Raw genomic sequence first — 21,229 nt, 5'->3', positions numbered from 1 at the left:
ACATTGATTTAACGGAAATATTTTTATAATATGCAATATGTCATAATAATAGTCATAAACATGTATATTGATTTTTTATCACCCTATAAAGGTTTATGCCTTTTAGACTGTTCTTTTGATGTGAGTTTCTGCAACTGGAAACAGTCAGTGACTGATAACATAGACTGGACACACTGGAAAGGCTCAACACCTTCTTTTTTTACTGGACCATCATATGACCACACAACAGGATGTAAGCACCCCGTTCACTCTTACTAAATTATTTTTTTATTTAATAGCATTACATTTTTCCTATAATATAATGAAAATGTTGAGTAAAAGAAAAGTATCCCAACAATGATTTACAGATCGATGAATTGATGTTAGATTTTTTTTTCAGATGGGTACTACCTCTATATTGATGGTAGGTTTTCACAAGATAGAGACTTTGCAAGATTGGAGAGCCCTACCTATTGTTTCAGTGGAACGTACTGCTTGCAATTCTGGTATCACATGCATGGAACTGCACAGTTCATGATGCTGAGGGTGGCAGTACTAAGAGAGGATGGCTTGGAATATGTTACCACTAAAGAAGGAGATCATGGAGACATGTGGCACACAGAGAACATTTTCCTGCCTGACAGTCAAATTATCCAGGTAAGAAATGCAGTATTTCATTTATTATAAACTATGAACTGTTGATAATAGAACCACCACCATATTAAACTAAAAGAAAATTGTATTGGCATCCTGTAATTCCTATAATGATACAGTTTAGCTATAAATCTGATTTATTTTGTTAAGATTATCATTGAAGGTGTTAGAGGTGAGGACCTCCGTAGTGATGTTGCCATTGATGATATCGCTTTCTTCCCAGGAATTTGTGCTGGTAAATCTTACAATCTATTTATAGTTCACTCACCTTTCCTTGAACTTCACCTTGAAATTAGAGCATATAAGAGGTTAACCACTACTATTTGCATAATTCCAAACTGCATGAAAAAGACTTTCTTGTATAGTTCAGTTGATTTAAAACAGATGTTTACCATGATGCATTTTGTCTTTTAGGTACACCCACTGCTACAACCACTACAACATCAAAACCAACAGGTAAATAACTGTAATTTTCATAGTCAGCATTTCACAGTACCACTGTCTGGGACTGTTCAAAATAAATAGTAATAAAACAACATGTACATTATTTGACTTTTGATAGTAATTACACAAGCCGCTCCACCCTCTAATACTGAGAAATTGTATCTGTGTATGTGTACATACTTAAGCTCACAAGCATGTTCATTTTAATTCAGAAGTAGGCTTGAGAGTTTTTTTCAGATATAATATCAGTACTTTTGCAATCCTTTTGTGAACAATGATAAGATTTACAGCAAAAATATGATTATTAATAATATTATTATTATCATGTTAGAGATCTGGAGGAGCAAATTGCAACACTGGGCAGAGCCGACAACCTTGAAAGGGGTCTTCTGCTCTCTGAGCAGGTACCTAATGGTATTGATGTGGAGGGTGGAGGGGCTAATCAGGATTACCAGGTAGAAAGATGGGTCATTGTAATGAGAGGGAGTGGTAAGGAAGAAAAGGAAGGCCGGCCCTGGGTTTGTGCACCCAAACAGATTTGCCAAGTTGGGTGAAGATGTGGGGGTGGCAAGCTCAGGGGTGGCAGCCCTGGATGTCACTGCTATCCCTAACAGCCATCTGGGTAGCAGTGACCATAACATGATTTAATTTAATGTTTACTGTAAACAGCGAGCACATAGGGGAAAAATAAAAATGCTCAATTTTAAGAGAGATAATTTTCCAGGGCTGAGAGCTGCTCTCCAAGACTTAGACTGGGAGGAAATATTGACATCAATGAACACAACACAAAAATGGGAGTTCTTCAAAAAGACTGTATGTGAACACACTGCAAAATATATTCCCATGGGCAACAAGTTTAAAAGGCTAAAAATCAAACCTATGTGGCTTACGGCCAAAGTTAAAAAAGCTATAGATAAGAAAAGAGCTTTTATTAAATATAAGAATGAAGAAACGCTTTGATTGTTTAAACAATACAAAGAATATAACAGAACATGCAAAAAGGAAATAAAGGCAGCAAAAATGAATGAATGACAGATTGCAAAGAAATAGCAGGACCAACCCCCAAAAATTCTTCAATTGTATACAAAGGAGCATGGGGGAGCTCTTGTTCATAAAGGTCATGGTATTGACACAGCTCCAGATGATCCACATTGGCTCACAATTGATATGATCCAAAAATATTTAGACAGTATAAAGGTGAATAAAGCACCCCGACTGGATGGCATACACCAACGGGTCCTTAACAACCTCCCGACCAGCTGTTGTATAGAAAGGGTCCGACGGTGGCAGTGCAGAATCGGGTGGCCGTTTATAAATGGCCTCCCCGCCCCTTGCTTGTGCACGCTCCCTGGGAGTGCGCAGCACCGCGATCCGGTGCCCGCTCTGTCCTCCGCACACAGTGGAACACCTATTGTCGTACGGGACCTCTATTCACAACAGCCTTGTACCATGTGATAAGCTGTGACCAATCACAGCTCACACAGTAGTTCTCAATGGCTGCAAGAATGCAGCCAGAGAGAAGGATAAATTATTGCTTTTACAGCCTTTATGGGTGTAAAAGCAATCAGTGTAAAAAAAAAAAACAATCTTCATCACCCCCCACAAGTAGTACAGTGTCACCATGGTGACACTGTACTGCTAGGGTTACAGTATGTAAAAAAAAAAAAAACCTAAATAATAATATAAAAAAATTAAATAAAAATGTAAAAACAAAAAAGTTTAAAAATTAAAATTTTTGGTTATAAACTAATTTGGGTTATTTTTTTTTTACTAATAAGATAACGAAATACAATTTTGGCCAAAATGTATGATGAAATATTATTTATTTGCTAAATTTTATAAGAAAAACACTTTTTTTCAAAATTTTTTGGACTTTTTTATTTACATAGCAAAAAAAATAAAAATCCCAGTGGTGAATAAATACCACCAAAATGCTAAAAAATGCATATGGGTACAGTGTTGCATGACTGCGCAATTGTCATTCAAAGTGTGATAGCACTGAAAGTTGAAAATTGGCCTGAAAAGGAAGGGGGTAAAAGTGTCCTGACTTTAAGTGGTTAAAGAATTGAGCTCTGTCATTCAAAGCCATTGTTTCTAATTTTTAGGGACTCTTTAATGACTGGCATAGTACCACTGGATTGGCATAAGGCCAATGTAGTGCCTATATTTAAAAAGGGGTCAAAATCTTTCCCACGTAATTATAGACCTGTTAGTTTAACTTTTATAGTTGGGAAGATACTGGAGAATTTAATAAAAGAACACATAGATCAGTTCTTGCTGGAAAAAAAAATACTTTAAGCAACAGACAGCATGGATTCATGAAAGACAGAAGTTGTCAAACAAATCTGATTTCTTTTTATGAGGGGGTGAGCAAAACCTTGGACAGAGGGGTGGTGGTGGACGTTGTATACTTGGATTTTGCAAAAGCATTTGATAGAGTTCCCCACACATGGTTAATGTGTAAAGTAAAGGCTTGGAAAAATCCGTATGTAAATGGATAGAAAACTGGCTAAAAGACCATATTCAGAGTAGTGGTAAATGATTCATACTCTGAATGGTCTAGAGTTGTCAGTGGTGTACCCCAAGGTTCAGTGTTGGGACCCTTACTTTTTAATATATTTATAAACGATATAGGGTCTGGGATTAAAAATCCCATTTCAGTCTTTGCAGATGACACCAAGCTTTGCAGTGGAATAACGACCTTACAGGATGTCTCCAACTTACAAGCCGACCTCAATGCACTGTTTAATTGGGCAACTATGTGGCAAATGAGGTTCAATGTTGATAAATGTAAGGTTATGCACTTGGGGGCTAAGAATATGCAAGCATCATACATATTAGGGGAGATTATAACTGGGGGAATCAATGGTGGAGAAGGATCTATGAGTTCTGGTAGATCACAAGCTTAATAATGGCATTCAATGCCAAGCTGCGGTTTCTAAAGCAAGCAAAATCCTCTCTTGTATTAAAAGAGGTATAGACTCCAGAGAGAGAGAGATCATATTACCCCTGTAAAAATCATTAGTAAGACGTCATCTGGAATATGCAGTTCAGTTTTGGGCACCAATTCACAAAAAGAACATTGGGGAACTGGAGAAAGTACAGAGAAGGGCAACCAAACTGATAAGAGGCATGGAGGAGCTCAGTTATGAGGAAAGATTAGAGGAACTGAATTTATTCTCTTGAGAAGAGGAGATTAAGGGGGGATATGATCAACATGTATAAATACATCAGTGGTTCATATAGTGAACTCGGTGTAGAGCTATTCACCCTGAGGTCATCACAAAGGACAAGGGGGCACTTTTTATGTCTGGAGGAAAAGAAGTGTAATCTCCAAACATGGAAAGGTTTCTTCACAGTGAGTAAATAAAACAAAAGGAATGCGCTAAATATAAAAAAAAAAAAAAATAACACAGAAAAAATATATTCTATAAAAAAGAAAAAGTGTTCATAAATAAAATAGATGTCCACAAATTATATCTTCCAAAATCAAGTAATGTCCACACCGTGCTAAATCCACCACCAAGAAAATTTGGATCACTCACCAGAGCTCAATGCTGATCAGCAAATGGACCAGCAAAAAACACTCTTGCTCTGGGAACAATAGATATCAATCCAGTTTTTAGATGCAATGCTCTCCAGGTAAAAGATATCCCATAGGATGAATGGCCACCATTCAAAGATAAGTGTAGATTCCAGGGGTATATATCACCTTTTTATCATATATCTCCTTACCATTGGGACCATATTCAAAGGCAAAAGAAAGAGATCATAGTGCAGCAAGTTTCAAAATCATTAACCGCTTTAATGTATGAATCACACTCACAATTTAAGGTGTCTACACCGACACCTGTATCACAGGCATAGACTCAGGTAAGGGTACATAGGCACACAGCTGTTCACCGCGGATCTCCGGCTCACAGACCCAGAGCTGTTCCCAGACATCAGCATCGACGTCCTCACGTCGTTAGTGATGAAACGCGTAGGGCGTGGCCTGCTGAATGCTGATGTCTGGGAACAGCTCTGGGTCTGTGAGCCGGAGATCCGCGGTGAACGGCGGTGTGCCTATGTACCCTTACCTGGCTTTGCTGGTGTTTTTTTGCCTTCCTCTGGATCAGCTGTGGGTATAGGATTATAACTTTATTTTTTTTTAATCGTTAAACTGGAAGGACTTTTGTCTTTTTTCAGCCAGACTAACTATGTAACTGTAATTATGCCGGATTTCTCTAGTGCCAACAGTTTGTGCAGTGCTTTACAATATAAAGGGAGACAATACAGCAAAAATAGAATTCAAAACAAGAGGGTTAAAAGGACCCTGTTCCTGAGAGTTTATAATCTAATTGGGAGGGGAAAGTGGAACAAAAAGTAATAACTGTGAGGGATGAACTGATAGCAGAAATAAATTCAGGTTTTAGCTGAAGGCAGGATAGGCTTCCCTGAAGAGATGAGCTTTCAGGGATCACTTAAAAGTGGACAGAGTAGAAGATAGCGAATTGGGGTAGGGAGTTCCAGAGTATGGGAGAGGCTTGGGAGAAGTCCTGGAGATGAGCATGGGAGGAGGACACAAAGGAGCTAGAGAGCAGGCAGTCTTGGGTGGAGTGAAGGGGGTGCTTTGGGTGATATGTGGAGACTGGATTGGTGATCTAGCTTGGGGTAAAGTTGTAAATAGATTTGTATGTAGTTATTAATATTTTGAAATGTATTTGTTGGGCAATGGGAAGCCAGTGGAGGGATTGGCAGAGAGGGGTGGCAAACACTGAGCTGTTTGTAAGGTGGATGAGTGGCAGCAGCATTCATGGTAGACTGAAGAGGGGATAGCTTGTGAAGAGGTAGGCCTATATGGAAGGAGTTATAGTCAAGGTGAGAGATATTAATGGAGTGAATAAAAAGAGGCATATATTTTAGATGTTTTGGATTTGGACAGTGATTAGATCTGGGGCTTAAAAAACAGGTCAGAGTCAAGGATTACACATAGCACCCTGGCAAGAGGGAAGGGACTGATAGCTGTGTTATTGATCTTGATGGAAATGTCAGGGGAGCAGGCATGGGCAGGAGGGAATATTATGAGCTCAATTTTATTACGATTGAGCTTGAGGAAGTGGTGAGACATACATGATGATATATTAATTAAGAAGTTAGTGATGCAAGAAGAGACTAAGGGGGTGAGGTAAGAGTAGAGATATAGATTTGACTGTCATCAGCATGCAGGTGGTACTGGAAGCCATGGGAGTTTACCAAGTGACTAAGGTTTAGATGGAGAAGAAGACGGGTCCAAGGACAGAACCTTGGGAAAACCCTACAGAAAGAGGAAGTGGAGAGGAGGAGACAGGGTTGTAGGCAACACTGAAGGAATGCTGTGAGAGGTAGAAGGAGAACCAGAAAAGAGCAGAGTCCTAAAATACCAAGAGAGTGGAGTTTTCTGAGGAGGGCATGGTCAACAGTATCAAAGGCCGCATAAAAGTCTAGTAGTAGGAGTATGGAGTAGTGGCCATTGGTTTTATCAGTTAGTAAATCATTAGTGAGTTTTAGTAGGGCAGTTTCAGTGGAGTGTAGTGAGCGAAAGCCAGACTGTAAGGGGTCAAGAAGGTTGTTGTCAGTAAGTTAGGAGTTCAGACAGTTTTAGATTAAGTTTAGAGGTAAACAGGAGCAAGGAAATGGGTCTTAAGTTTTTCAGGCTGGTGGGGTGAGGACCTTTAAGGTATGAGAAGGGGGAGAGGGGAAGGTGCCGGCAGAGAGGAAGAACTTGAATATGTGAGTGAGGAAGCAAAGGATAGAGGAAGTGGGTGACCGTAGTAGTTGTGAGGCAATGGGTCCAGTAAACAGGTGGTAAGGCCTTCTGAGAAACCTTTGGTGACCTCTTCTGTAGTAGCAAGGTCAAAAGAGAAAAGTACTAAATGTGGTTTTGTACAGGGTATGTTAAGTGTAATAGATATCTGGAAATGTCCCTGAGAATTGCATCAATCTTGTTTTTGAAGTGATTGTCAATCTCATAAGCTTTTAGTGAGTTACCGTGTGGAAGTGGAGGTAGTAGGAAGCTAAAAGTAGAGGGGAGACACGGGGGCGCATGCGCGGCCAGGGATGATGGCAGACGTGTTCTGCTGAGCTCCGCTCATCCCCGGCCAGGAGTGACTCACTCGCTCTGCACTACAGCTGATCTTCTGCCTCGGGTGAGTCACGTTTCACCAAGCACCCGGCCCAGCACCAGGGAGAGGCTTCTATGGGGAAGATAGGGTGCTGGAAGCCCCCCTCCCCGCAGCCTCAGGACCCGCGGCCCTCGCCTCTGCGGCGCTTCCTATATAGGCCGCAATCCCCGGCCTCTAGTGAGGATAGAGGTCCGAGGATCGATCCCGGACGTCTAGCGGCCGCGGAGGGTACTGCACCCTGTATAATTCCAGCACAGCTGCAAACCTCTGCTCCGATCCTTCCACACATGGGGGATCATGACCCCCAATTGACAGCAGGAGAGGCTATGGACAACCCTACTCCAGGGGGTCTCCCAGCCCCTGGTCTGAATCTTCAGCAGACAAAGTCGTCTCCTCTGCTCACAATCTCCGCGTTAGACGACAAGCTGCAAATTTTTTTACGAAACATTACCGCCTCTATAGCCGCTGAAGTGGGAAAATTGGCTAATGAGCTCAGAGGGGAAATAGCCCAGATTGGGGACCGCACGGATAAGCTGGAAAGTAAGTTTGATGATTTGGTGCAATACGTTCACGTTTTGGAGGAAGATAATGCCTATCTGAAACATTCCATGTCCCAAATGCAGCTCCAGCAAGAGGACCTGGAAAACAGGGAACGGCGCCAAAATATCCGTATACGTGGTTTGTCCGAATCTGTTGCTGATGCTCAATTGCACCGCCATCTACTGTCCTTCATCGCTACTGCCCCGATGGTCCCAGAGGCAGATTGGCGGATGGATAGGGCCCATCGCTCTCTGGGCCCTAAACCGATTGAGGGAACCAGTCCACATGACGTTATAGTCCGCTTCCACTACTTTCAAAGTAAAGAAGCCTTACTATCAGCAGCCCGCCACAAATCTTCTTTGGAGTTTAAAGGTGATAAACTCCAACTCTTCTGTGATCTTTCTCCGATTACTCTTGCTAAGCGACGGGCTTTTAAGCCGATCACCACACATCTTCAACATCATCGTGTCCTGTATCGTTGGGGGTTCCCCTTTAAGCTGGTGGTTGTTAGGGACAACACCCATGTTGCCCTCCGTGATCTTCAAGAGGCGGATTCTTTCCTTAAGCAGTTGGGACTTCCACCTCTACCTGATGATATGTCCTCGCCTCCGCCTACTCCATCCCGTCCTTCTGCCACCCCTTCCAAGATATGGACACCAGTCCGCGGAGGTCGGAGGAGACGCACACCGCAACGTCCACGCCCTCCCCGATCAAGCGACCCTCCTGCCTGATGATTTTCAGGGGTGACCTTTTGTGCCGAATCGGGTGTTTTGTTCGGCCATAGCCTTGCTGGGTGCATTTTATTTTGTTCTTGTTTTCTCTGGCCGGGTTTGACGTCCTCCCGGAAGTGTTGGATGTCGTGCTGCCCTCGATACTGTCTAGCCAATGGCCTAGACGACTTGGGCTTAGTTGACGTTCCCAAGTTTATATCCTTGCGGATACCTGCTCTTCATTGTGTATTTTTTTCTGTTGTGTTATGTTTTCTGTTTTCTGTTTTTTTTCTTTTTACTACATCGATGGTAATTTTTCCATTTGTCATGCTAATACATGTAGCCCAGCCACTGTTATTCTATAATGGCTTTGAGGTTTCTGTCATACAATGTTAAGGGCCTCAACTCTATTCAAAAAAGGTGGATGGCTTTGAAGGAATTTCGATCCTCAGGAGCAGATATCATTTTTGTCCAAGAGACCCATTTCAAATCCACAGGCTCCTTTCGTTTTGCCTCGAGATTTTTTCCCCGTGCCTACTCGGCTTTTGATCCTTCTGGGAAGGCCGGAGCGGCAATTTTGATTGGGTCACATTGCTCCCTTCGGGTTGTTTCCTCCAAAGTTGACCGACAGGGTCGTTTCATTCTTCTGGAGTGTATGTTTGGTGAGACTCCCATAGTTCTGCTGAATTTATACGCCCCTAACACAGGCCAATTGCAATTTCTATCCCAAACACTCGCCGAACTGGATTCCTTTTCCACTTCGCAGGTGATAGTTGGGGGAGATTTTAGTCTGATTCTTTCCCCCCATAAAGACAGGAAGGTTCTTTTTGAGTCCTCTCCCTCAAAGCGGCAATGCTCCTCTTCAAAATCCTTTCGTAGATTAATTAGGGAGCATCATCTCTTTGACGCATGGTGGATTAAACATCCTCTCCATAAACAGTTCACTTTTTACTCTACCCCTCACCGTAGTTATTCTCGCCTAGACCATTTTTTCGTTTCTGCTCCATTGCTTCCACTTCTGGTATCTTCTGATATTAATCCCATTACTTGGTCCGACCATGCCTCTTTGACTTTAAACCTTTTTTTCCCCCCTCTTATATCCAAACCTTGTCATTGGCGCCTTAATGAGACCTTTCTTTCCACAGACCATCTTAGAGATGAATTATCGCAGGGACTTGATACTTATTTCACCCATAATGTTGGTTCCGTAAACTCCTCCTCAACTCTATGGGAGGCTCACAAGGCGGTTTTTCGAGGGCTCTGTATTTCTATGGGTTCTCGTTTAAAAAAGTCCTCGGCGAGTGCTAGGGCTTCCCTCATACAACAGCTATCTTGGGCGGAAGGTCGGTTATTGGCTAAGCCATCTATTCCTGGGCTCCAGAGGGTAATTTCTCTACGGGATCAGGTTAAAGCTCTTGACTCCAGTAGGACTGCTCAATCCCTCCTTTGGGTCAAGCAGAAATTCTATGAATTTTCCAATAAGCCCCATCGTATGTTAGTCAATCGTCTCAAAGCACAGTCCCCTTCCACGATGCCTGACTTACTAATACAGCCAGATGGAAGCCCCACTTACGATCCTTGGGCTATGGCAACTCTTTTTGGCTCATTTTACGGGAAATTGTATAACTGTTTAACCCCGGACCTGCACCCACCCCTCACACAGTCATTATTTGATAATTTTTTTGATACATTGTCACTCCCGAGTATTTCACCTTCGGACACTGCCACCGTTAATGCTGACATTACCCTAGAGGAATTACTGGACACAATCAAACTTCTCCCTTCTCGTAAAGCTCCGGGACCGGACGGATTGCCCTACTCCTACTATAAAACATTTATTGGTATTCTGGCACCGCATCTCCTCTCTCTATATCACGATCTTTTTAAGGGAATTATACCTCAGACTGAATTCTCCCGTGCATATATCTCGGTCATCCCTAAACCCGATAAGGACCATTCTATCGTGGACAACTACCGCCCCATTGCCCTACTCAATTCCGATTATAAGATTTTTACCAAAATTTTAGCCAACCGATTGTCCGGAATAATCTCCAAGATCATACATAGGGATCAAGTGGGCTTTGTACCTGCCAGACATGCCGCAGATAACACTAGGAGAACTATTGATCTGGTTGATCTGGTTAACAGGTCCTCTACCCCTACAGTGTTATTAAGCTTGGACGCTCAAAAAGCTTTCGACCGTTTAAGCTGGCCTTATATGTTCATGGTCTTGGAGAGATTTGGTTTCAAAGGTCCATTTGTAGCAGCTTTGAAGGCCCTCTATTCATTCCCCCTTTCACAGGTAAGATTAGCTTCTTTTCTCTCGCCTCCCTTTCAGATGTCAAACGGAACGCGTCAGGGCTGCCCACTCTCTCCTTTACTGTTTATTCTTTGTCTGGAACCTCTAGCCATCGCTATTAGGTCAAACCCAGATATTCGCGGGATACAGTCACATTCCCATGAGTACAAATTATCGTTATTTGCAGATGACATTCTTCTCACGCTTACGAGTCCCCATACTTCTTTACCGATTTTGCATAAGTCCTTGAAACAATTTGGGGCTATTTCAGGTTACAAAGTCAATACGTCCAAAACTGAGGCACTCCCAATACATATCCCACCTATCGTTTTGTCCTCGCTTCAGGAAGCCTTTCCCTACCGGTGGTGCACACACTCTTTAAAATATTTAGGTACTAATATTTCTCTCTCTTACCAATCCATATACGAGGCCAATTTCCCCCCTTTGTTTATAGCAATCTCTCGCTCTCTGAAACGTTGGGATGCCTTGCCCATCTCTTTTCTCCGTCGCATTAACGTTCTAAAAATGACCGTGTTACCCAAACTTTTGTACTTGTTTGCAACTCTCCCCGTTCCCGTTCCTATGTCCAAGCTTCACTCGCTTCAGAAATCTTTCCTACACTTTATCTGGCACAATATGCGGCACAGGATTGCACATTCTGTTCTGCTTTCTCCGCGTTCTAGGGGAGGTCTGGGAGCGCCGGATATAATCAAGTATTATTATGCAACTCACCTTAGTTTTCTTCTGTCATGGTCCACGCAACACCCTCCCAACACATGGACTGAGATTGAATCTTTACAACTGTCCCCAGTTCATCCATGTTCCCTTCTTTGGTCCACCGCGGCAGTGGATATCTCTTCCTTCCGCCATCTATTCCTTGGTCCCATGCAATTTTCATTGACGGTATGGCAGAAATGTAAGACTCAATTTACTCTAGCCTCTGAATGCTCCCCTTTGACAAATATCCTCTACAACCCTAACCTGCCAGACAATATGGCCATATCTCGGATGTCTCTTTGGGTGGTATCTAACCTTTTTCAATTGCGTCACTTGGTACATCCGGTGACTCGTAAATTACATTCATTCCCGGATCTCCAGAAAAAAGCTTCTTTACCTCCTCATCACCTATATATATATTTCCAAATACGCCATTTTTTCTCTACTCTATCACCCTCATTGATCCTGGGGAAGCCTACACCCTTCGAACGTTTATGTATGCAGAGCCCCCACCAAAGGGGTATTATCTCCAATACTTATAAAATTCTTATGGCTGCATCCCCTTTATCTAATGAAACTCACCTTTACATGCGTAGGTGGTCTCAGTTTGTACAACGTGATATTGATTTACTGACGTGGAAGAATATTTGAGTAAATGCATCTAAATCTTCTGTTTGTGTGGTTTTTAAGGAAAACATTTATAAGATTATGATGTTATGGTACAAAACACCTGAGGTTCTTCATGCTTTCAACCCGAGTGCTTCTCCTGTCTGCTGGCGCTGTGGTAAGGATTCAGGTTCTCTCTATCATATTTTTTGGACTTGTAAATCTATTGTTCCTTTTTGGGAGGATGTCCGTTCCTTGTTGCAATCAATGTTGCATGCCTCGCTCCCTTTTGACCCTCTGCATTTTTTGCTGGGCTTGCCATTCCCGGGTCTATCTAATCCAGCCAGAAAACTTGCTGCTCACGTGTTGACCGCGGCCAGGAGAAGTATTCCTATGGGTTGGTTATCTTCTACTCCCCCCACACTGCTGACTTTGTACAAACTTATTGCTGAAGTAAGACGGATGAAGTATTTGACTGCTTTACATAATTGTTTGTCTGCTGTATTTGAGTTGATTTGGCTCCCGTGGGATTCCTTCATTTCCTCTTTGCCGGCTCGAATCTAAGATCCTGATTGTTTCTGCACTGATTTTGTATGACTTTGTATGATTCTATTGGACATGATTATATGTAGTTATGCCATCGATGTTTCTCTCTGTTCTGTTTATAATTTACTTATTTGAAAACCAATAAAAATTGTTAATATAAAAGTAGAGGAGAGATTATGAGGACTGGATGACAGAGTAAAAATGAGAGTGACAAAGTAGGCTTGGTTGATAGCATGGTGGGAGGAATTGTATTTTAGGAAGCCAGATTTGGTTTTACGCCACAATCTCTCTAGTGCACGGCTATGTCTCTTAAAATTTCTGGTGTTGCCAGTCTACCAAGGTTGTAATGGTTGGGGCCTTAAACTGTGTGTAGTGAGATGAGCAAGTGAATCCACTATGGATGAGCGAGAACTGTTGTAGGTAGAAGTGGCAAGGTTAGGGCTAGACAAGTAGTCATGTAGGTGGTCTTTTGCAGAGTGTATAATAAAGTGATTAAAACGGCAAAGGTTTATGCGGATAATTGGTTGCTGCTTTTAGAGATAGGTGGCTGAAGACAGGGACACTGAAGGTAATAAAGTTGTGATCAGAGAGAGGAAAGGGGGTGTTGGTGAGGTTGCCAGGAATACAAAGATGGGAGACAATAAGATCAGGGGTGTTACCATCAGAGTGAGTGGGGGGACTGTGTCCATTGTACTAGGTCAAAAAATGAGGTTAACTTGAAAATGTGAGATGTAGCCAGGCTGCTAACATTAATGGGGATGTTAAAATCACCAAGAATGATAGTGAGTATTTCAGAGGAGAGAAATTCGGGTAGCCAGACAAAAGTCATCAAGGAAGCATCCAGGAGGTGGATAAATCTCTGCAATCTTTAGAGAAAATGGAGAAAACAGACAAATACAGTGAGTTTCAAAAGAGAAGGATAGAGAGGGAGAGGTAGGAAGGACTTGAAAGGTACTCAGTGGGGATAGAAACAAACCAACTCCACCTCGTTTCTGGCCAGTGAGTTAGACGCTTGAAGCCAGGTTTCAGTAACTGCAAGTAGGTTAAGGGAATGGGAGACAAAAAGGTCATGGACAGAGGTGAGCTTGTTACAGATAGAGGTGACAATCCAGAGGGCACATGAGAAGAGGGGTCCATTTTGGAAGCAGGGGAATTGAGAATAAATTGTGTGGATTGTGATTATTTCCAGAGGTAAGAGGGTGCCTCGTGTGGCAGTAAGATACTTGAGGACCAGGAATAGTAGGGCCAGATCTAGCCTGTCCGATCTGGGGGTGCAGTGAAAAAAAGGAAAGGGGCTTGCTTTCCAAACTAAAAAATGGCATGCAACAAACTGCTAATATAATTTGACAATGACAATGAACTAGGTAACGCTAGACAAATAAAGTACAATGCACTGCACAGACTTTGCTGTGCTACACACCACACCATAAACAAAAGATACATCTATGGAAGTTACCCTTCCTTTTTTTACCACCTGTCCCCTTGCCATCTTACTGCCTCTGCTCTGATGGTTGTCAGTGTTGCTAGAAGAATCCACTCTGTGTGCAATGCGGATCTAAACATTCCTCCTCCTAACCATCCTGCTTCAGGATTCCCACACTGCACACTTAGCTTCCCCAAACAGGGGCATTCCTAGCATTGGGGCACCCCTGGGCACTCGAAGACAAGAATAATGAGATTACCATAGTATGCTGTGGCCTCACTGCCATGACAATGGGAGAGGCTTAAAGTGATATACTTGAAGAAAACCTGAGCCTACTCAATGAATGCACAACACAAAAATGTCTTAGTTCTACACCTATACACCTTAGTTCTACACCTTAAAAATACACTTTAATTTATATTCCCTTTTGAGTCTCACAGACACATACTGTATAAACCTCAGCACAATCATTTTAAAAAGTGGATAGAATATAGGCAGAAAACTAAGTCTGAGCCTACCTTAAAATAGAACTTTATTAAAATAGCCGGGGACTACTCACCAACCAGTCTCCATTGAGACAATGAACAATTTTGTCAGCAGTGTAATTACAATATAGTATATAGAGTATAAGGGTCAGGGGAACATAATGTATAGAATGCAGGGGTCAAAAGTATGTCACATACAGCCCAGCATACAGAGAGCAGTAGTCAGGGGCATATAATGTACAGTCAAGAGTACAGAATGCAATGACTGCAAATATACAAGATACAACAATAAAAAGGTATGTACTACACAGCAAAGCACACATACATGGTCAGGAGCATTTAATGTGTGCTGTACATTACATTATCCTGTTGAAATCTGTGTGCTGTACTGTGCTATGTTGCATTCTCCTAACCACCAGGGGCAGACTGACCATTTGGAAGCTCGGGCACTGCCCGAGGGCCTGGGGTCAGTAGGGGTCCCCATGAGATGCCCCTGGTACCTTTTTCATAGGCTTTTTTGAGTTTGGGCAAGGACACAGGGGCCCGATGATCCCCTATTGCCCGGGGGCCCCAGGAGTTGTCAGTCCACCCCTGCTAACCACTATCATGTATGCTGTCCCCATGCACAAATCACCTCTGCATTCTTGTCCACAGTTACTTTCATGTCCCCTCTCACCTCTACATCCATGACCACAGCTCACCTCTGCTTCCCCGACCAAAACTTACCTCAGCATCCCTGGCCACAGCTCACCTCTGCGTCCCTAGCCAAAGGTCAGTTTTGCTTCCCCGGCCACAGCTCACCTCTGCGTACCTGCCCACAGCTCACCGCTGCCTCCCCATCTACCCCAATCTCCAGACCTAAATCAAATAGAACATCTTTGGAGGGAGCTGAAACTCTGTGTTGCTCAGCGACAGCCCCGAAACCTGACAGATCTAGAGGAGATCTGTGTGGAGGAGTGGGCCAAAATCCCTGTTGCTGTGTGTGCAAACCTGGTCAAGAACTACAGGAAAGGTTTGACCTCTGTAATTGCAAACAAAGGCTTATGTACCAAATATTAACACTGATTTTCTCAGGTGTTCAAATACTTATGTTTAGCAGTGCAAGACAAATAAATTCTTTAAAAATCATACAATGTGATTTCCTGAATTTTTTTTTAATTCTGTCTCTCAGAGTGGGAAGGCACCTACAATGTGAATTTCAGACCCCTCCATGATTTCTAAGTGGGAGAACTTGCAAAATCGCAGGGTGTTCAAATACTTCTGTTCCTCACTGTGTAAACTGCCATGCTAAATAAAGTGACAAAAATTAAATTCTTTGTAAATATTAAAGCATAAGATGGTAAAAACAGTGCATGAAAAAATACATGAAAGAATTTCAGTGATATCCAAATCCTAAACATAGGAAACTCAATGTAAAGGTCCCAGTGATGCTGTGAAATGTAATAAAAAAAAAAGTCACTGTGCATCCACACCTCTCCAAACACCAGAATGCACCACCACCATAGATATAAGGGACTCTTACTGGATCATGTAGGCTTTGGTAAAAAAAAAAGTGTCAGAAAGGCATATGATTAAATCCTCTATAATGAATCTCTTATCTCCTCCACATCTCCATATATGGCCATCACCTCCACAACTCTCCCCATACTCAATATGATACCACATCCAATAATTAGAGGTTGTCATTAATGATATGAAAGGGAAGCAAGGAAGCACACATAGCATAAAACCATAAATAACAACATAAAAGAGCTTGTAAATATAAATTACCGGTCCTGGGAGCCGATCTGAGTTGTTTCCTTGTAGTAACAAGAGTACCTTTGTACCCCACTCCTTCCACAGCTCTCACCTTGGTAACCTGCCCCACCCATCTACAGTTGTCAAGTCTGCACCTAGTACCCCCCCTTCACCTGTCATTCACAGCTTTCACTTCTCTACCCAGCCCCCACCCATCTATAGTTCTTCTCATCAGCATTTAGCAGTTCCCCTTCCCTCCTATACTTTTCTCCGCTGTGCCCAGCACCATGGCCACCCATCCACAAAGCTCACCTTTGCTGACTGAACACTCTAGCTCACCGCCTCTCTTTCTTTTTATAGCAGCCAACATGGATCTAGTAGGCAGCGGCAAGTGCAGAATTTTTTTCAATTTGAAACAACAGCACACTGGCACTCTGCCTCTCTAGTTCAGTGGCAGTGTGAAAGGAAGCATTGTCGGTGGGCAACGTTAGCACCCAGGACACCCAGGTCTTGGAATGTGGGGCAAGTCTAAGGGGAGGTCTGCAGTGAGGTGATCTGCAATATGTTGAAGAGTAGGAGCACTTCGCTCCACACGGCATCTGAAGTAGCTTGGGGTGACGCCACTGAAGTCTAGCATACTCCAGCACCCCCTAGATCTGGCCATGAGGATTAGCGGAGATATCCTCAGAGATTTGTAAAACAAGGAGGATGAGGAAAGTAAGATGGGAGCAGGATCTATATGAGTGCACATACCTTCCTGTTGTCATTTTTTCCATATGTAGAACATTTGTCATATGATGCTTTTTATTCTTACTGATATACTTTGATCTACCAAGTATAACACAACATTTTAATTTTCTGTTTAGGTTCGACTACAACACCTTCCAAAGTTTCAACTTCTCATTTAAGTACTTCCTTTGAAACATTCACCACAACCACATCTACCACCACGACATCTACTCCAATCTTTACTACCAATACAATGGATACTCCAATGTCTACTATGGCCACCCCTACTACTTCAACCTCTTTTGTGACTAGCCTTCTTTCTTCTTTCTCTACCACAACCACACTATCATATCCATCATCTACCACCACTACCTCACCCTCTTCATCCCCTGTCACCACAAACACACATTATCCTTCTTCAAGCACCACTGCATCTATAATAACATCATTCCTTTCCACTACAAACCCAGCAGCATTTTCCACAGCATCAAGTCCTCATACACCTACACCAGGTAAATGTCTTACAATATATTTGATTTATCTGATATGTTTTTTATCTATCAGTGCAAACAGCCCAACTCTAGGGTGAGCCTGCAGGTGCACTACCATAGGAAGTGGCTTCCTATGGGGGCACAGAGAGAAGAGGAGGAGCCAAGAGCACTTGCAGGGCACCCCAAAAGAGGAGCTTTGGGGCCGCTCTGTGCAGTACCATTGCACAGAGCAGGGAAATATAACAGATTAATTATTTATCTTAAAAATGCTCCCTCCATCTTCTAACACCCACTATGATTAACCTGTGTAAGGAAGATCTGTATACTTATCATACCTATTATCAGGAAGCTCCAGTCCGGTCAAATGATCCCCCCTGTGTCAACCTATCATAGGACATATTTGTTATTGTGCTCTACAAAATGGGTTGCTATAAAATACCATGAATCTGTCTGGACAATTTAGGATTGGAACTGGTCATATTGTAACTTTATCTTAATAAATATACAAGCTGATAGGGGTCAAATTTCAGGAATATTTTTAAGTAAATACTGTACATTTCTATTAGCATTTGACTTTGATGGAAAAAAAACTGAATGTTGTATAAGCGAGCAATCCTTGCTTTGCTCTGCTTTTCTTTCTTTTTTTTTTAAACATAGTATTATAAGAATGATGAGGTATGGCAACCAATTTTTTACTAATATATATAAAAAAACAATGATTTACAGTAATCTAAAGCAACCAGTCAGAGGTTACCATTTAAGAATTTAGCTATAACATATTTCTGTCCAGTATTGCATTCAGTGAATTTGCAGTTGAGAATTGAATTAGTGTACAGGTTTCAGAAGATATCAGCAAATAAGAGTTTTCAATTTCTTTTATTTTGTAGAGTCACTTTGTGCATTTTGTTACTTGACAAATATTTTTGTTATTGTTAAACTTAACCTATGCTAATAAATATCTGATTTCTGTTTTACAGCTAACAACACAGCTATTTACATTGTGATTGGCGTTGTGCTTGGAATCTCTGCCATCAGCTCTGTGTTTATTGGTGTTTTGTATCTCTTAATAAAGCCTAGGTAAGTATATAAGCACACAGGAGATGTTTTTATATATACTGTATATACACTATATTGCCAAAAGTATTGGGACACCTGCCTTTCCACGCACATGAACTTTAACCACTTGCCTACTGGTCACTTATACCCCCTTCCTGCCCTGGCCTGTTTTCAGCTTTCAGCACTGTTACACTTTGAATTCGCAGTCATGCAACACTGTTCCCATATTAAATTTGTATAATTTTTTTTCACACAAATAGAGCTTTCTTTTGGTGGCATTGAATTGCTGCTGGGTGTTTTATTTTTTGTGCTATAAACAAAAAAGGAGTAAAACATTTGAAAAAAAAGGTTTTCTTTGTTTTTATTATACATTTTTGTAAACAGGTAATTTTTTTCCTTCACTGATGTGCATTGATGAGGCTGCACTGATAGGCAGCACTGACGGGCACTGATAGGCAGCACTGACGGGCACTGATAGGCGGCATTGATAGGTGGCACTGATAGGTGGCACTGATAGGCAGCACTGATAGGCATTGGTGGGTGGCACTGACTGACGGCACTGCTGGGCACTGACTAGCGGCACTGCTGGGCACTAATAGATGACAATGCTAAGCACTGCTGGGCACAGGTGAGTGGCACTGCTGGGCACAGGTGGGTGGCACTGATGAGTGGCACTGATGGGCAGAGGGTCTGCACTGATGCGAACAGGTGGGCAGCTTTGCTCTCTGACAATTGTCGGTTACCTGCAGTACTTTCCTCATGCTGTGACAGCATGAGGAAAGTGCAGCTGATAACCGGCAACTGTATCTACCCGGTAATCTGCTGTGTCATTGGACACAGCTGAACATGTGGTAAAAGGCCGCTGTGATTGGCCTTTTACCACATCACATGATCAGCTGTGTCCGTAGAACACAGCAATCACCGACGGCGCCGGGAGCACACCGCTGGGGGTGCACAGTGGGTGTGTTCTAGGAGGACGTCCATGGACGCCCTCAGAACTAGACAACCATGCTCTAGCCATCTTTTAGCTGTAGCACTGTTGGGAAGAGGTTAATGGCATCCCAGTCTTAGTCTTTAGGGTTCAATATTGAGTTGGCCCACCCTTTGCAGCTATAACATCTTCAACTCTTTTGGGAAGGCTGTGCACAAGATTTAAGAGTGTATCTAATTCATCCCAAAGATGTTCTATCAGGTTGCGGTGCAACGTTTTAGTAGTCAATTGCTATGCCTGAGCAGTGCCACATGACATAGCAAGTGACATCACTGCTCCCCCTTTTCACTGGTGATTTTAGTACTGGCTGGAGGAAGGAGTGGAAAGAAAGGGAGAACTGGTAATATGAGTATTAGTTTTTTACAGTTGAACTACATGGTCCTTTTTCAGCCAACCAGACTAACTATGTAACTTTGTACCTTTGTAAACCCTCTTGTCTTCTGAATCCCTATCAACATGCACATGCAGCAGAGCCTGATTAGCTTCTTGTATCACCCATACCCACCCAAAGGAAATACACAACTATTGGTATTTTTAAATATGCCTGGATTTCATCTCTGTCTTTAATGTACTTTTGTCTCTGCTTTGGATTTTAGTTTCAAATAGCATTTCAAATTCCCATCACATAACTACAGTGGTTTAAGCAATAATTTCACACAGTAATGTATGCTTGGCTAAAAGCTTGTGCTTTGGATTAATTTTTTCCATATAGTTTTGATATATAGAAGAAAGAAGAATGGAATATTTTACTCTTCTGATCCCTTTGAAACTGGACGTGACACCTCATCAATTAGATCTATACATATCCCCTATGTATTGCCAAGCCTCCACTAAATATGGCATTTGATGGGAATTTAAAGATGAAGATTCATAAAAAAACAATAATGGGGAAATGTAAATTAGCAGGTGGAGAGTGACAAGATAGCAGGTCGCATCAATTTGACATTTCATGTGAACCAAGGGACAAAGATTAAGATAAACTGAGCAGAAAGAAGATGTCAACATGTAGGTACAGCAAAGAGGCAGGAGCCCAGGATGACTTTGCTTTTGAGGAAGATGCTGTAAAAGCAAACTAAATAAATTGATCAAAACGGCTATATTTTAATCCATCCTTGATTAAAATGCTAAGTTATTTTGTTTGAATCAGTATATTTTCTTCCTTAAACCTTTTACACTTTTCTTTCATATTTGTTGCATGTAATATGTTGATTATAACTTGCCCAAATAAAACAATTCTTGCACATTGGAATGTTTATCTGATAATTGCATTGCTTCACAGAAGCAGGAAACAAGATAAAGAGAATATTTTCAGAAATAACTTCCACACTAAAAATACAGTTGCAAGAAAAAGTATGTGAACCCCTTGGGATTACGTGGAGGTTTGCATGAATTGGGCATAAAATGTGCTCTGAACGTCATCTAAGTCACAATAGAAGAACACAGTCTGCTGAACATAATACTACACAAACATTAGATGTTGCCATGGTTTAATTGCACATAACATGTAAACATTCACAGTGCAGGGAGGAAAAAGTATGTGAGGCCCTAGCTTAATGACTTCTCCCTGAGCTAATTGGAGCCAGGAGTGAGCCAACCTTGACTCCAATCAGTGTGATGATATTGGATGTGTTGCTGACAGCTGTCCTGCCCTTAAAAAACACACACCTGTTTTGGGTTTA

At 42.1% G+C, this 21,229-nt stretch overlaps 1 protein-coding gene across 1 annotated transcript in view; it reads left to right on the top strand.

The window, feature by feature from the left end:
- Positions 1-20,799, top strand: part of LOC149445023 (uncharacterized) — a 52,652-nt gene extending 31,853 nt beyond the window's left edge. Inside the window, exons 11-17 of the mRNA XM_089654293.1 lie at positions 92-232; positions 380-636; positions 784-868; positions 1,048-1,089; positions 17,150-17,524; positions 18,481-18,580; positions 20,263-20,799. Of these exons, the coding sequence (XP_089510419.1) occupies positions 92-232; positions 380-636; positions 784-868; positions 1,048-1,089; positions 17,150-17,524; positions 18,481-18,580; positions 20,263-20,275 (1,013 nt within the window). The 3' untranslated portion in view covers positions 20,276-20,799. The remainder of the gene's footprint in view (positions 1-91; positions 233-379; positions 637-783; positions 869-1,047; positions 1,090-17,149; positions 17,525-18,480; positions 18,581-20,262) is intronic.
- The last annotated feature ends 430 nt before the right edge of the window (positions 20,800-21,229 follow it).

Source organism: Staurois parvus, unplaced genomic scaffold (genome assembly GCF_062004578.1).
Source record: "Staurois parvus isolate SC_StPar_1 unplaced genomic scaffold, SC_StPar_1.0 ptg000750l, whole genome shotgun sequence".
NCBI classification, from domain to species: Eukaryota; Metazoa; Chordata; class Amphibia; order Anura; family Ranidae; genus Staurois; species Staurois parvus.
The sequence above is the reverse complement of the archived record's forward strand: the minus strand, read 5'-3'. Positions and strand labels throughout refer to the sequence as shown.